At 46.6% G+C, this 13,972-nt stretch overlaps 1 protein-coding gene across 1 annotated transcript; it reads left to right on the top strand.

Moving 5' to 3' along the window:
* The first annotated feature begins 250 nt into the window (after window positions 1-250).
* On the top strand, window positions 251-1,237 carry LOC132583037 (olfactory receptor 6M1-like). The gene has a single exon (XM_060254703.1). It carries the CDS (start codon window positions 251-253, stop codon window positions 1,235-1,237), a length of 987 nt encoding a protein of 328 aa, XP_060110686.1.
* The last annotated feature ends 12,735 nt before the right edge of the window (window positions 1,238-13,972 follow it).

The following is a 13,972-nucleotide window of genomic DNA, read 5'->3' as shown; positions in this document are numbered from 1 at the left end:
TCTCAGCCCCACCAACCTCACAGGGTAGTTGTGAAGATAAAATGAAGGATGGGCCGTGTAAACTGTTTCATGCAGAGTGAAAATCTTGCAGACAGGTCTTAACAATCAGGTAGTATGAATGGGATTGTGTGCTGCTTTCAGATAACCTTGACTACATCTGAAGTTCGTAACAGTTCTGGGCAAGTCATTGGTGCTCTTATTCTTGTAGCTATTATTTTGTCATTGCAGAAACAATCACTTCCTCCCACCCATGTCTAACAGCAACCATTCGGTACAAGAGTTCTTCCTGGTGGGCTTTCCCATGGACCCTTCTGTCCAGTTGCTCCTCTTCTTTCTGGTGCTGGCCAACTACCTCATCACCCTCTCAGGGAACGGCGTCATCATCTGCATCACCCTGTCTGACCACCGCCTGCAGAGCCCCATGTATTTCTTCCTCCGGAACTTCTCCTTTGTGGAAATCTGGTTCACCACAGTGACAGTGCCCAAACTTTTGGCTGGCTTCCTGGTCGGCAGCCACACCATCACCTTTGTGGGATGTATGGCTCAGTGTTATTTCTATTTTCTTCTTGGGGCCACTGAGTTTTTACTCTTGGGTGTCATGTCCTTTGACCGTTATCAAGCCGTGTGCAACCCCCTGCGCTACCCAGCACTGATGACTGGGAAGTTCTGCCTTAAGCTGGTGTGTGGGTCATGGGTAGCAGCTTTTTTCACCATCCTTGGCCCCCTCATCATGGTCACTGGCCTTCCCTATTGCAACTCCAATGTCATCAACCATTTCTTCTGCGACCGCACACCATTGGTCAACTTGGCTTGCACTGATACTGAATGGGTAGAGAACATCAACTTGGTGCTGGCCGGGGGACTGATCCTGGGGTCCTTGGTGCTTACGGTCATCTCCTATTGTCTGATCACTGTGGCTGTACTCCGAATCCCTTCTGCTCAAGGTCGACGCAAGGCCTTCTCCACCTGCGCCTCCCACATGATGGTGGTCACTATCGTCTATGGCAGCCACATCTTTATGCATGTCCGCACCACCCATACCTACACAGAAAGGGTCGATAAAGTGGTGGCACTCATGACCAGCGTGGTGGCCCCATCGCTCAACCCCTTTATCTACACCTTACGCAATGAGAAAGTTAAGGAAGCCCTCAGAGATGCTGCACAGAAGAGAGGACTATTTTGCACCAAAGAAATCAAGGAAGAAAGGACAGACTTTCACAGGCTTGTAATGAAATGAATGAGTGATACTGTTGTTAGAAACAAAAGTTAGTAGGATACTGTGAAGCTAGGCCTTGGATCTTGCAAGTCCTTTGAAGGGAAAGATGTGAATTATTTCTTCCTTCAAGGCATAGTAGGATTAAGTTCTAGTATCTTGTATCTTCTAGTATCTTGACCCCACTGATGGACCTCCTGATGGCATCTGGTTTTTTGGCCAGAGTGTTGGAGTGGATGTGCCACTGACCTGGTTCAACATGACTTCTCTTATATTCTTATGTTATGATTATGGCAGTGGTGATATAAAAATTCTGTCTACATCCAAATAAAGGGGAGTGGTTGGAGTAACTAAAGGAATGTGTGTAAAGTAAACTAACCTGTATGTTGATAAATAGAACGTTATTCTGACTAGGATGGCGAACTGAACTTGATTTGCTTATAGAACTGAAAATGAATTTGTAAAAGCTTTGCACACTACTTACTTTTTACTGATGATTTTTTTTTTTATTAAAAAAGAATAAATTCCACCTGCTGTGTTCAGCTATGCATGCGCACTTCAAAAAGTTTTGCAATTATTTCGGATCCAGATTTCAAGTAAGGTATTATATATGCCAGGGGTCGCTTTGTAGAAAAAAAAAATGGCGGTGGCGCTCATCCAGGGATTGTTATGCAGCTGCGCCTACTATTGTATGGACAAGGGAGGTGGGGAGGAGGAGGGGGAACCCTTTGAAAGGTTCAGGAGCTGCGCTCCTGTGAGCTCCTGCTGAATCTGAGGCCTGATATATGCTATCCTGATATTTGGGGGTGTTGTTACTGGTTCTGGATATTGTTCTGCGTTTTTTCGTCAGGTTCCAAAAATCTGGGAGTATTACCTCTGCAACTGAAGGGGCTGCTGTTCTTTGTTGAATGAAAGCTGAGGAATTCAGTGAACCCAGTACACAAATAGCTGTATTGTTATATTGATAAGATGCTATGCAATAGCTGTTTGATTGTTTAAAAAACAAACCGACCCTATAGTGGTGGTGGCGGTGGGAAATGGCCACTGTGAAGCCAAGTTTCCCGATACTGCAGGAATCTACCAGCTTGCTGTCCATTTTCCCTATGAAGGTACAGGTGAAGAAGAAGAAGACAACATTGGATTTATACCCCACCCTACACTCTGAATCACGGAGTCTCAGAGCGGCTTACAATCTCCTTTGCCTTCCTCCCCCAAAACAGACACCCTGTGAGGGAGGTGGGTCTGAGAGAGCTCTGACAGAAGCTGCCCTTTCAAGAACAACTCATCAGGAGCTATGGTTGACCCAAGGCCATTCCAGCAGCTGCAAGTGGAGGAGTGGGGAATAAAATCCGGTTCTCCCATTTAACTACTACACCAAACTGACTCTCAAGCCAGATGCAGTGAGGACAATGCTGGCATGGCAAGCCCAGACCAGTTTGGTCCTTTTCCATCTAAAATTTACAAAAAGTATGGATGAAGGCCAGGTTTACCTGACCTTCAAGTGCTAACTGGCTGCCTCTCTTTCCTCCTCCCTGCTCATATACGACCCCCAAGCAGTCCCAAAATTAAAGCAGATAAATTATCTTCACTCTTGGAATCATTTCAGGTGTCCCTTGAGCTACCCCCAAACAGTTAATTTCAGGTAAAATTTTTAACTCAGGTATATCCAAATGCATATCCCTGTTGTTGTGTCTGGCGTTCATCCCGGGAAGTACGACACAGCGCACCTGTGGGCGGTGCCTGAAAGGGACGAACGCAGCCCGCCTATGACGATCAGTGGTGGGAAGTTTAACTGGCCAGGATTGGACCTGACCAGGAAGAAGGTTGCTCCAGGAAATGTGTATAACAGGTGACCCGACCCCACCATGTTGTCTTTGTGATGTACTAGCTAATAAAGCATGTTGCCATCTGAACATCTCCGATATCAGTACATTATACTGGTGACAAAGATGGGATTTCGGTGAGCAGAGAGCAGCCTCCAGCTGCCCGCAAGCCTTGCGATCCAAGCTCTAGTGCTTCCGCGGTTGAGGTCATGGCTACTGCTCCCGGGCAAACCCTATCGGCATTCAACGTCACCTGGCCCAACTTATGGGAATCATGGGTGGACCAGATCAACTACTACATAGAGCTGCACAAAATGGAGGAAGCGGCAGAGAAGAAGGTGCTTCTCCTGAGTTCGTGCGGGGTGGAGGCCATCCAGCTGATGAAGCGACTCATCGCGCTGACCACCCTCGCAAGGGCAACCTACGACCAGCTGGTCATGGCAATGACGAACCACATGGCGCCACAGCCGTCCCGTCTCACATGCAGGCACACGTTCTACACGAGACAACAGAGACAGGCTGAGTCCGCCGCTGAGTATCTTGAAAAGCTCCGTGGATTAGCCCTGAGATGTGATTTCACGGGAGACCTGGAAGAGATCCTGCTGGACCGTTTCGTGATTGGCATCCAGGAGGAGAAAATGCACTGTAAGTTGCTAGCATACGAGGACAAAGACATCAACCTCGACCTCACAAAAGCGCTCCGACAGGCAACCACCTTCGAACAGACGCACACCAGCCCTTCCGTGAACCAGGCCACCACTGCCTCGATGTTGGACAGCTCCGACGAGGAAGGGGCACATCAGCTTTGCCGCCAGCTAAACAGTGGGTTGAAAACACCAAACCGACCACGGGCAGTGGAGAAGCCGAGCACCAAGTGCACCAGCTGTGGGGAGCCACACGAGCGCCGAGACTGCCCCTACAGTAACGTGGACTGCAGAAGCTGCAGAAATGTAGGCCACATTGCCCAGGCTTGCAGGACCAGATCCAACAGGAGGCCCCAGTCTGCATACCACGACGCGACTGACGCGCACACAATGGCCGCAAACAGCATCCAGGTAATGAACTTGCCCCAGGACACCCCCGACAAGGTCAAAGTGCAGGTCTTGATCGAGTGGGGTCCCTTCCTGATGGAATTGGACACGGGTTCCTCCATCTCCATTATTTTGGAGGAGACCCTAAGTAAACTCTGCCCCCACAACTGGCTGGCCCGTGGAGTTCATATTGCAGGACTTAAAAAAAAATTTTTTTTTGAATATTTCCAAGCTTGTATTTTACCTTTTCCTAAATGTCTGAGTACTTTGCATACCATCACAAATGCTATTTAAACCGATGCAAATACAGAGACCATGCATAAAGTTGCCATATTGTGTTCCCATGCAATCAAATTGCATTCTATGGTTCTTACAAGCCAATGCCGAGGTAACAGATTGTGATTTTAACCAGTGTATTTTAGTTAATATTTTTCTGGAGTTGTATAATTTTTAATTTTTTTATCATATGTACTATATCTATTAAGTTAGAAGATGTTTGACCAGTACTGTATTATTTGTTATATCTCATTATTCATACTAATGTCCTATATTTTATTTTCACATTTATTTTAAATATCTTATGCTTTACCTATTTAGGTCCATCTTGATTTTTTACAATTTTGTTGTGGTTGTTGTTGGCTTGCATTGTGTTGTGTATTTGGTCATGGACTGTAATAAAGCAAACTGAACTGAAATCCAGTGCAGATCATGGGGTGGGCCAGAGTTAGGGTGCAAAAATTTTAAAGGGGCTCTGGACATTCTTGTGGTGAAGCACTGGCTCACCATCCTATTGAGATTGGCTTGGTTTAAGCCACTGGGCATCAAAATTGTTGGGGTGGAACACATACAGGCCCACAATTTCAACCAGGTGTGCTGGGAGTTCCCGGAAGTATTCGATGGGGGGTCTGGGAACATACAAGGGGCCACCTATCACATTGCAGCTGGACCCCACAGTTAGGCCCTTAAGGCTGAAGGCTCGGCGGGTTCTGTTTGCACTTAAGCCAAAAATCAAAGCCGAACTGGACCGCCTCGTGGCCCAGGGGGTGCTAGAACCCGTCTCCCATGCCACTTGGAAAACCCCCATAGTCACCCCAGTCAAGTTGAATGGGGACGTGCACATCTGTGCAGACTACAAATGCACAATTAACAAAGCACTACAGGACCATCCATACCCTGTCCCGGTGGTCAGCCACATCCTCGCCTCGCTGGCCAGTTCCAAGATTTTCGGGAAGTTGGATTTGGCTCAAGCATACTAACAACTTCCGATGAATGACCAAACGGCTGAGGCTCAGATTATCGTTATGCACCGGGGGCTTTCAAGGTGCCGAGACTACAATTTGGGGTCAGTGTGGCTCAGGGAATTTTCCAAAGCTTAATGGACTCTCTCCTTAAAGGGATTCCCACAGTACAACCCTTTTTCAATGACGTTTTGATAGTGACATCCAACATTGAAAAGTTCTGCTGTCGCCTTCGAGAGGTGCTCCACCGTTTCCAGAATGCGGGTCTCAAGGTGAAGAGGGAGAAGTGCTCACTTGGGGTGCCAAGGGTGGAGTTCCTGGGACCATACGAGACGCACCCAGGGATAGTGCGTATGAAAGCTCTGGTGCAGACCTATGTATGGTGGCTGGAAATGGATGAAGAGATTGAGGGGTGGGTTAGGAGATGCCCACCTTGCCAAGAGTCCTGGCCGAATTTGCCCGGCGCCCCCGTTCACCTCTGGGAATCAAATTGGGTGCCGTGGTCCCGGCTTCACTTAAACTTTGCAGGGCCATACCAGGGGCAAATATTCTTTATCTTGGTGGATGCTTACACAAAGTGGCTGGAGGTCATCCCAGTCACTTCCACCTCCACCGCGGCTGCAGTCAGAGCCTTACGGAGGGTTTTTTGCACCCACAGAATCCCTGATACCATAGTGACGAACAACGGCATTGCATTCACCTCCCGGGAGTTCCAGGAATTTCTGAACAGGTACCTCATCCACCACATACGGTCCGCTCCCTTTCACCCGGCCACTAACGGCCAAGCGGAGCACATGGTTTGCACAACCAAGGAGGCCCTGGATCGTATAGTCCAAGGGGATTGGGACTACTTACTGTCCTCCTTCCTGTTTGGGAACAGAATCAATCCCAACCCGGCTATGGTCGTAAGCGCTGTCAAGTTACTCATGGGCAGGTGGTTAACCACCCAACTAGATAGGTTACACCCCGACTGAGCCCTGGACCTCCACAGCTCCCCTGAGACCAGGGAGGCCACTAGGGGTTCTTTCCAGGGGATCCGGTCTATGGCAAGAACTTTGCGAGTGGGTCGGAGTGGATCCCAGCTTGGGTGCTGCGGCTCACCGGGTCCCACTCTTACAAGGTCTTGTTGGAAGGGGGGGCAGCTCCTTCACAGACACAGAGACCAACTCCGCCACCGCACCCTGCCAGAGGAACCGGCAGGGCCAGGGAGAGCGGGGAACAGGGAGAGCACGGAGCCACCACAAGAAGCAACCCTGCCGAGCTCACCGGGGTCGCTGGTGGAGGAGCCGTACAGGGTGGGGGAGATACCTCCACAGGATTGAGACAACGCTCTGCCGACCGTGGCCCACAGCGAGGAACCAGCGGTTACAGAACCCCAGGCAGCAGCCCCAGCTCTCCAGGTCGAACCTCGGCCGTCACTCAGAGAGCGGTGGCCACTCGCTTATTTGAAAGATTATGTATCTTGAACTAGGGGGGGAGGAGTGTTGTGTCTGGCATTCATCCCAGGAAGTACAGCACAGCGCACCTGTGGGCGGTGCCTGGAAGGGACGAACGCAGCCTGCCTATGACGATCAGTGGCGGGAAGTTTAACTGGCCAGGATTGGACCTGACCAGGAAGAAGGTTGTTCCAGGAAATGTGTATAACAGGGGACCCGCCCCCGCCATGTTGTCGTTGTGATGTACTAGCTAATAAAGCATGTTGCCATCTGAACGTCTCCGATATCAGTACATTACACCTGTGTTTAACCATTCAGAGGGAATTGATGGCAGAGAGAGAGAGCGCCAGTGGGATAAAGTGATCAAAATATCTGAGCAGGACTGAGGGGACCTACCATGAAGCAAACTGGACAACTTTGGGCCAAGAGCCACATCTCAGACTAACATACTCTGCGAGTCTGTTGCGAAAAATAATATGGGGGGGAGGGCATAGGCCATGTAGATCATAGCAAGCTGCTTAGAAGAATGGCTATTTAAATAATAAATATCAACATATTTTCAGACACTTGTTTTCGCCCCTCCCCTTTAATGTAAATCCCTTTTTTGGTTTCTGAGACAGGATACAATATGCAGTTTGATTTAAAAAAAAAACGTAAATAAATAGTATGGGTGAAGCTTTCTCCCATCTATAATTCCTTAACCACAGGTCGATGCTTTTGTGCAACGTACCCTTCAGAGATATAAGAATTTAATTTAGCAAGTCATTAGTCAAAGTTTTCTGGTGGGATCTGATCCCTGGTGTCGGACTAACTAGTTTCGACCAGTAATACATTTCTGTATTCTTTGGGGAAGGAAATATGACTTAATCTCAGATGTGTGCCCTGTGTGATTATAAAAGAGCCCCCCCTCCCCCAAGAACACTAGCATTTCCCCAGAAATCTACTACCACAGAATGTGAAGAACAACTGATTTATCATACCTTTAAAACCAGGGGCATCCCCCCTGCTCTGCAATGCTTATGCTGGGTTCATTATCTCCCCTGATGAGAGGTAAGTAGAATGTAAGTAGAAGGTGGAAGTGTGATACTGCTCAGAGTTCTCTGCTATGCATGCAATGTTTATTAGCTTTTCATAGGCTCACAAAAGACTGTGTATTGGCTTGCATGGATAAGCTTTACTTAAAGATACGGTGTGATTGCAAATAACCTTTTTGCAAGGAAGGAAGGAAGGAAGGAAGGAATGTTCTCTCTTTTTCTTGCAAATCACAATAAAGAACATAAGATCAAAAATTACAGGAATAGAGATAACCATGAAGAATATTGATCTATTCAAAAATAATTATGAAAAATTGTGGTGTAAGATGGACAAAGACTTGATGAAATGGAATATACTTAATCTGTCCTTATTGGGCAAGATAGCTGCAATTAAGATGAATATCTTGCCAAGAATAATGTATTTGTTCCAAACTATTCTGATTGTAAAAGATACCAAACAATTTAACAAATGGCAAAGGAAGATTTCTGATTTTGTATGGGCCAGAAAGAAACCAAGGATTAAGATGAAGATTTTAATAGATGCTAAAGAGAGAGGTGGTCTTCAGCTCCCGGACTTAATATTGTATCATGATGCGGTTTGTTTGACATGGATTAAAGATTGGATAATGCTGTTAGACAAAAACCCTTTATGGTTAGAAGCTCATGGGAATAAATTCAGCTGGCACGCATACTTATGTTATGGGAAGAATAAAATGGACGGATTTTTCCCTCACCATTATATTAGAAACAGTTTATTAAATACTTGAATAAAATATAAGAAATATGGAGATGAGAGAAACCCGCTGTGGATAGTGCCAGCAGAAGTAATAAAAATAACAGCTGAATCCGATGAAGAAAGAGCGATGTCATATAATCAACTGCTCAAGATTCAAGGAGACAAAATTGAATTAAAATCTTCAGAAGAGTGTGTGTTGGGGAGGTTTGCCAGAGAGACTTATTGTAATATAAGGGGGTGTATTTATTTATTTCCTCCCTTACTTCATATAGAACCTGCTTTTCTCTCCAGCGGGGACTCAGAGCAGTTTACGTCTGTCTCCTGAATAAAACTTAGTTGGCTTTAAAGATAAAACTTGTCTACGGCTTTGTTCCTCTCCTTCAAGATATCCTTACAATAACCCAGTGAAGTACGTTAAGCTGAGGGTGTTTTGCTGGCCCATGGTCATCCCGCAAGCCTCTATGGCAGAAGAAGGATTCCAAACTGGGTGTCCCCATTCCTAGCCTGACACTCTAACCATTTTATCAGGATGTGATGGTGACAGATATCTGAAAAATGTGTTCTGATTACATCTGAGGGCACCCCCTCCACACACACAAGGGAAAGTATGATATAGTGGGTTCAATGCATGGAAGAGGCGAGGTGGTAGTGATCATCAGCTCTTTATTAAGTACAGCATAAGACAGCCTGCACTTCAAGACTGCCGAACTGGGCCAACGGGGCCAACTATATACAACTCAGGGTTCCCACGCAAGCACGTGATTGGATCATTCGAAGCAGCAGGGGGTCTGCGGGGTGACATGATAGAGGTTGACAAGATAATGCATGGGATGGAGAAAGTAGAGAAAGAAGTCCTTTTCTCCCTTTCTCACAATACAAGAACTCGTGGGCATTCGACGAAATTGCTGAGCAGTCAGGTTAAAACAGATAAAAGGAAGTCCTTCTTCACCCAAAGGGTGATTAACATGTGGAATTCACTGCCACAGGAGGTGGTGGCGGCTACAAGCATAGACAGCTTCAAGAGGGGGTTAGATAAAAATATGGAGCAGAGGTCCATCAGTGGCTATTAGCCACAGTGTGTGTCTGTGTGTGTGTATGTGTGTGTGTGTGTATATGTATATATATATGTATAATTTTTTATATATATATATATATATATATATATATATATATATATATATATATATATATATATATATATATATATATATATATATATATATATATATATATATATATATGTGTATAATTTTTTTGGCCGCTGTGTGACACAGAGTGTTGGACTGGATGGGCCATTGGCCTGATCCAACATGGCTTCTCTTATGTTCTTATGTGACACAGAGTGCTGGACTGAATGGGCCACTGGCCTGATCCAACATGGCTTCTCTTATGTGACTCAGAGTGTTGGACTTGGATGGGCCATTGGCCTGATCCAACATGGCTTCTCTTATGTTTTTATGTGACACAGAGTGCTGGACTGAATGGGCCACTGGCCTGATCCAACATGGCTTCTCTTATGTTCTTATGTGACACAGAGTGTTGGACTATATGGGCCATTGGCCTGATCCAACATGGCTTCTCTTATGTTCTTATTGGTGCAGGGCAGCAGGGATTTGGATCCTGCTGCCCATTGTTCCCAAGTCCCCAAGCTCCATTCGTATGGCTCCAATGAGCCTGGCAGGAGCACTCAATTCAGTTCTCACTTGAGTCCACATACACAACAGAAAGCTTGGGTGAAATACCATTTGTCACACTTCTTGCATAACAAATAAAGGTAAGGGGTTTTGTGTGTGTGTGCAACCTTTATGGAAGAAAGTGCATTTGAACCCAGATCTTGCCCACTGAAGTTGCCCTCTTTGTCTATTGAACCATACTGGTAATAATAAGGGGGGAAAGTTACAATGTTTCTTCTGCGTCTAAAAGATACTGGATAAAACACTATTAGAAGTCCCTGCTCAACTCAGTATCTCATCATGACTCTGATATAGTCTCTAGAGCCTGTTTCTCTGTAGCTCCAGTAATGAGCTCTGATCAGCAGGTTGTTGTCAAATGAAATTTCTCAGGTTTAGGTGGCAAAGAAAGAAGTCAAAGCCACTGGTTTCTGCCATGGAGAACACAGAGAGATAAATTTCTCCCAAAATTCAGGTTTCATGTGGATGGCTGAATCCAAATAGAGATGGAAACATCAGAAGAGCAGATACTTACAGCAGTACATAGCAGGTAGGTTCAGAGACTAGAGAAGTAGTCAGATCTATTGATTGCTTGTGGTTGCCCAGAGAGGTTGTGCTTAGTGGACGTCATTAAAAATAGAATGCTAGTCATCATGGAACTTTGGATTTGCCAGAGCAAATTGGGCACTCATTGAACATTGGACTTGGGCACTCATTGAACAAGCAGAAGAGACAAAGGGAAGGGGAATGAGTTGTACTACACCTTTGAGAATAAGAGGGACATGTGACCTCTGAAAAATGATTCAAGAAGGATGGGGAAATCTTGCAGATATTATTCAGACCAGGAGGATGCTTGGAAGGAAACTTGTTGATGGTTTTGTAAGAACAGAAAGCCCCCAGGATTGTACTGACCAGACAAAGTGAGTGAACAATAATTCAATAAAGCAGAAGGGTGGCGTGAAGACAGAAACAGATTAGCTTGCTTACTCACTTGGGTACACATAATTTTGTCATCCTTGAGGTGGACCAAATATGAAGAAGAAGATGATATTGGATTTACATCCCACCCCACACTCTGAATCTCAGAGTCTCAAAGGAGTCACAATCTCCTTTATCTTCCCCACCCCCCTGACAACAGACACCCTGTGAGGTAGGTAGGGCTGAGAGGGCTTTTACAGCAACTGCCCTTTCAAGGACAACTCCTACGAGAGCTGTGGCTAGTCCAAGGCCATTCCAGCAACTGCAAGTGGAGGAGTGGGGGGATCAAACCTGGTTCTCCCAGATAAGAGTCCAGGCACTACATCAAACTGGCTCTCTGATGAAGAGTTCATCTTTACCAGTACAAGGTAATCTTAACTAATGTTTATTGATGGACTTATTCTTCAGACCATCATGACCTCTGAGGCAGTAAAGTTCCAATGTTCACACGTGTAGTGTGTAAAAAACGGTCTCCTCCTATCTCTCCTTAATCTGTTTCCCTCACACTATTACTCTAGTACAGGGGTAGGGAACAGTGCCTCTCCAGATGCTTTTTTGCCTACAACTCCCATCAGCCGCAGCCATTGGTCATGCTGGCTGGGGCTGATGGGAGTTGTAGGCAAAAATCATCTAGAGAGCCACTTTCCCCTACCCCTGCTCTAGTAGAATAAAGAAGGTAACAAAAAAGTTCTATCATACCTTCTTCTCATTGGGCACAGTTTTATTAACCTGTTCTCCTGTTTCCATTTAATTGTGTCCCCTAGTAAAATGTCCCCCAAACAGACTTCTTGGCTTGCTCTTCTCCCTATGAAGTCTTGTTATGCAAACATAAAGCTATGATTTCCAAAGCATTTCTTGTGTCTAGTTTCCTTCCCATACTTCAGGGGTGGCCAATGGTAGCTCGCCAGATGTTTTTTGCCTACAACTCCCATCAGCCCCAGCCAGCATGGCTGATGATTGGGGCTGATGGGAGTTGTAGGCAAAAAACATCTGGAGAGCAACCATTGGCCACCTCTGCCGTACTTGATGGGGTGAGAAATTACTACAGTACTTAGCATTAGCTTACACATCTGTGTTCACACATAGTTTAATTCATAATGACAAACTCATTCCAAAGAGTCTTTTGGATTGGTTGGCAGTTGGGTGTCTAGGTTGGTGGGTGGTGTAGAACAGGGGTCCCCCACCCCTGGGCTGGGGACCAGTACTGGGTCATGGTCTGTTTGAAATGGGCCACACCGCCTCGCCACCCCTTGCAGTGCCTCCTCCTCCTGTTTTCACCATTTTAAGGCTGGAGAAGGGGCCATGAAGTGCCTTTCAGGCCGCCCCACCTGCCGATCAGGTGATCAGCCAGGAAAACTGCCACAACAGCGGTGAGGGATGCTGCCCTTACCTCTTTCCCAAGTGGGAAGGAGGCAAGGGCAGCATCGCTCACCGCTGCTGCAGCGGTTTTCCTGGCGATCAGCTGATTGGCGGGGGGGTCAGTCTGGGAGAGCTTCACAGCCCCTTCCCTGGCCTTAAAATGATGAAAATGGGGGGGGGGGGGAGGTGGCAAGGCTTCATTGGGGGTAGAGGGAGGAGGAAACGGGGGAGGAGGAGGCACCAGGGGGAGGCAGGGGGCCAAATTGGGTGCCCCCACCCTTTCAGCCTTGGGGCTGTGGTTGGCGGGCTGGCCCTGGGGCCAGTTCCTGGGGCCAAAAGGTTGGGGACTACTGGTGTTGAACACTGAACGTAAAGGGTGCTTTCACACTCACCAGATAATGCACTTTCATCCCACTTTCAGTGCACTTTAAGTATCATTTGCAAGTGGATTTTACCATTCCACACAGTTGAAAAGTGCACTGAAAGTGCATTGTTCAGCATGTGTGGAAGTTTTCATGTTAGCTTCTCCACCTACGAAAGGATGTCAATGTGAGTACTGTACCCTCCAGACCTGCGTTCTTGACCACAGGGGTTTTTAAATGACAAATAGAGAGTAGAGGTGACAACCAAGGAAATGGCAGCTCCACTAGAATCTGCTGGTCTGGCTGCTTCCTCATTATTCATAATAAGATCAGCTATGTTTTCACTTGAATATAGGAGCATGCTGAGCCAGGAAAGGACCATAGCTGAAATGCGGAGCATCCGTTTTCGTATAGAGGGTCCCAGGCTCAATCCCCTGAAATGCCAGTGAAAAGAATCAGGTAGCAGGTGATGTGAAAAACCTCTGGGACCCCCGAGAGCTGCTGCCATTCAGAGTAGGCAAGGTTAAGCTTGCTAGATCAAAGCTCAGACTCAGTGACCAATTTCGCACTACACTTGTTCCGGGGTGGAGAGCCCTTTTGCTACCGGGGCTTCGCTCCATTTTCGCACAAGTTGCCACGGAGCTGCAAGTTGGCATGCTGCTATTTCGCAGCAAGTGGGATATACTGACAAGCAGTTTCCGCTTGTTGCAGCATAGCGGTGCGCCAAATCGCAGCTCTGGGGCAACTTGTGTGAAAACGGAGCAAAGCCCCGGTAGCAAAATGGCTCTCCACCCCGGAACAAGTGTAGTGCGAAATCAGTCAGAATAACACAACTCACTCCATGTATTCTGTTCTTCTTGATGTATGCCCACACTTGTCTGCCTTAGACACATCACTGCTTCTCCATCTCAGTTGTCCATCATCCAAAGAACAGGAATAATCACGATCAACCCCCCCTTCTAGATAAGGTATGGGAAAAGATGTTATAAATATGACTGGGACTGGGAAATGTTTTCTTATAGAAATGTTACCTAATTATACTTTCTCTTAGATCCTTCAGGTAAAATTGCTAAGCAATGAAGAAAAGGCATG

Source organism: Heteronotia binoei, chromosome 15 (assembly GCF_032191835.1).
Source record: "Heteronotia binoei isolate CCM8104 ecotype False Entrance Well chromosome 15, APGP_CSIRO_Hbin_v1, whole genome shotgun sequence".
In the NCBI taxonomy this organism is placed as follows: Eukaryota; Metazoa; Chordata; class Lepidosauria; order Squamata; family Gekkonidae; genus Heteronotia; species Heteronotia binoei.
Note: the sequence above shows the minus strand (reverse complement) of the source record. Positions and strands in the feature narration are given on the sequence as shown.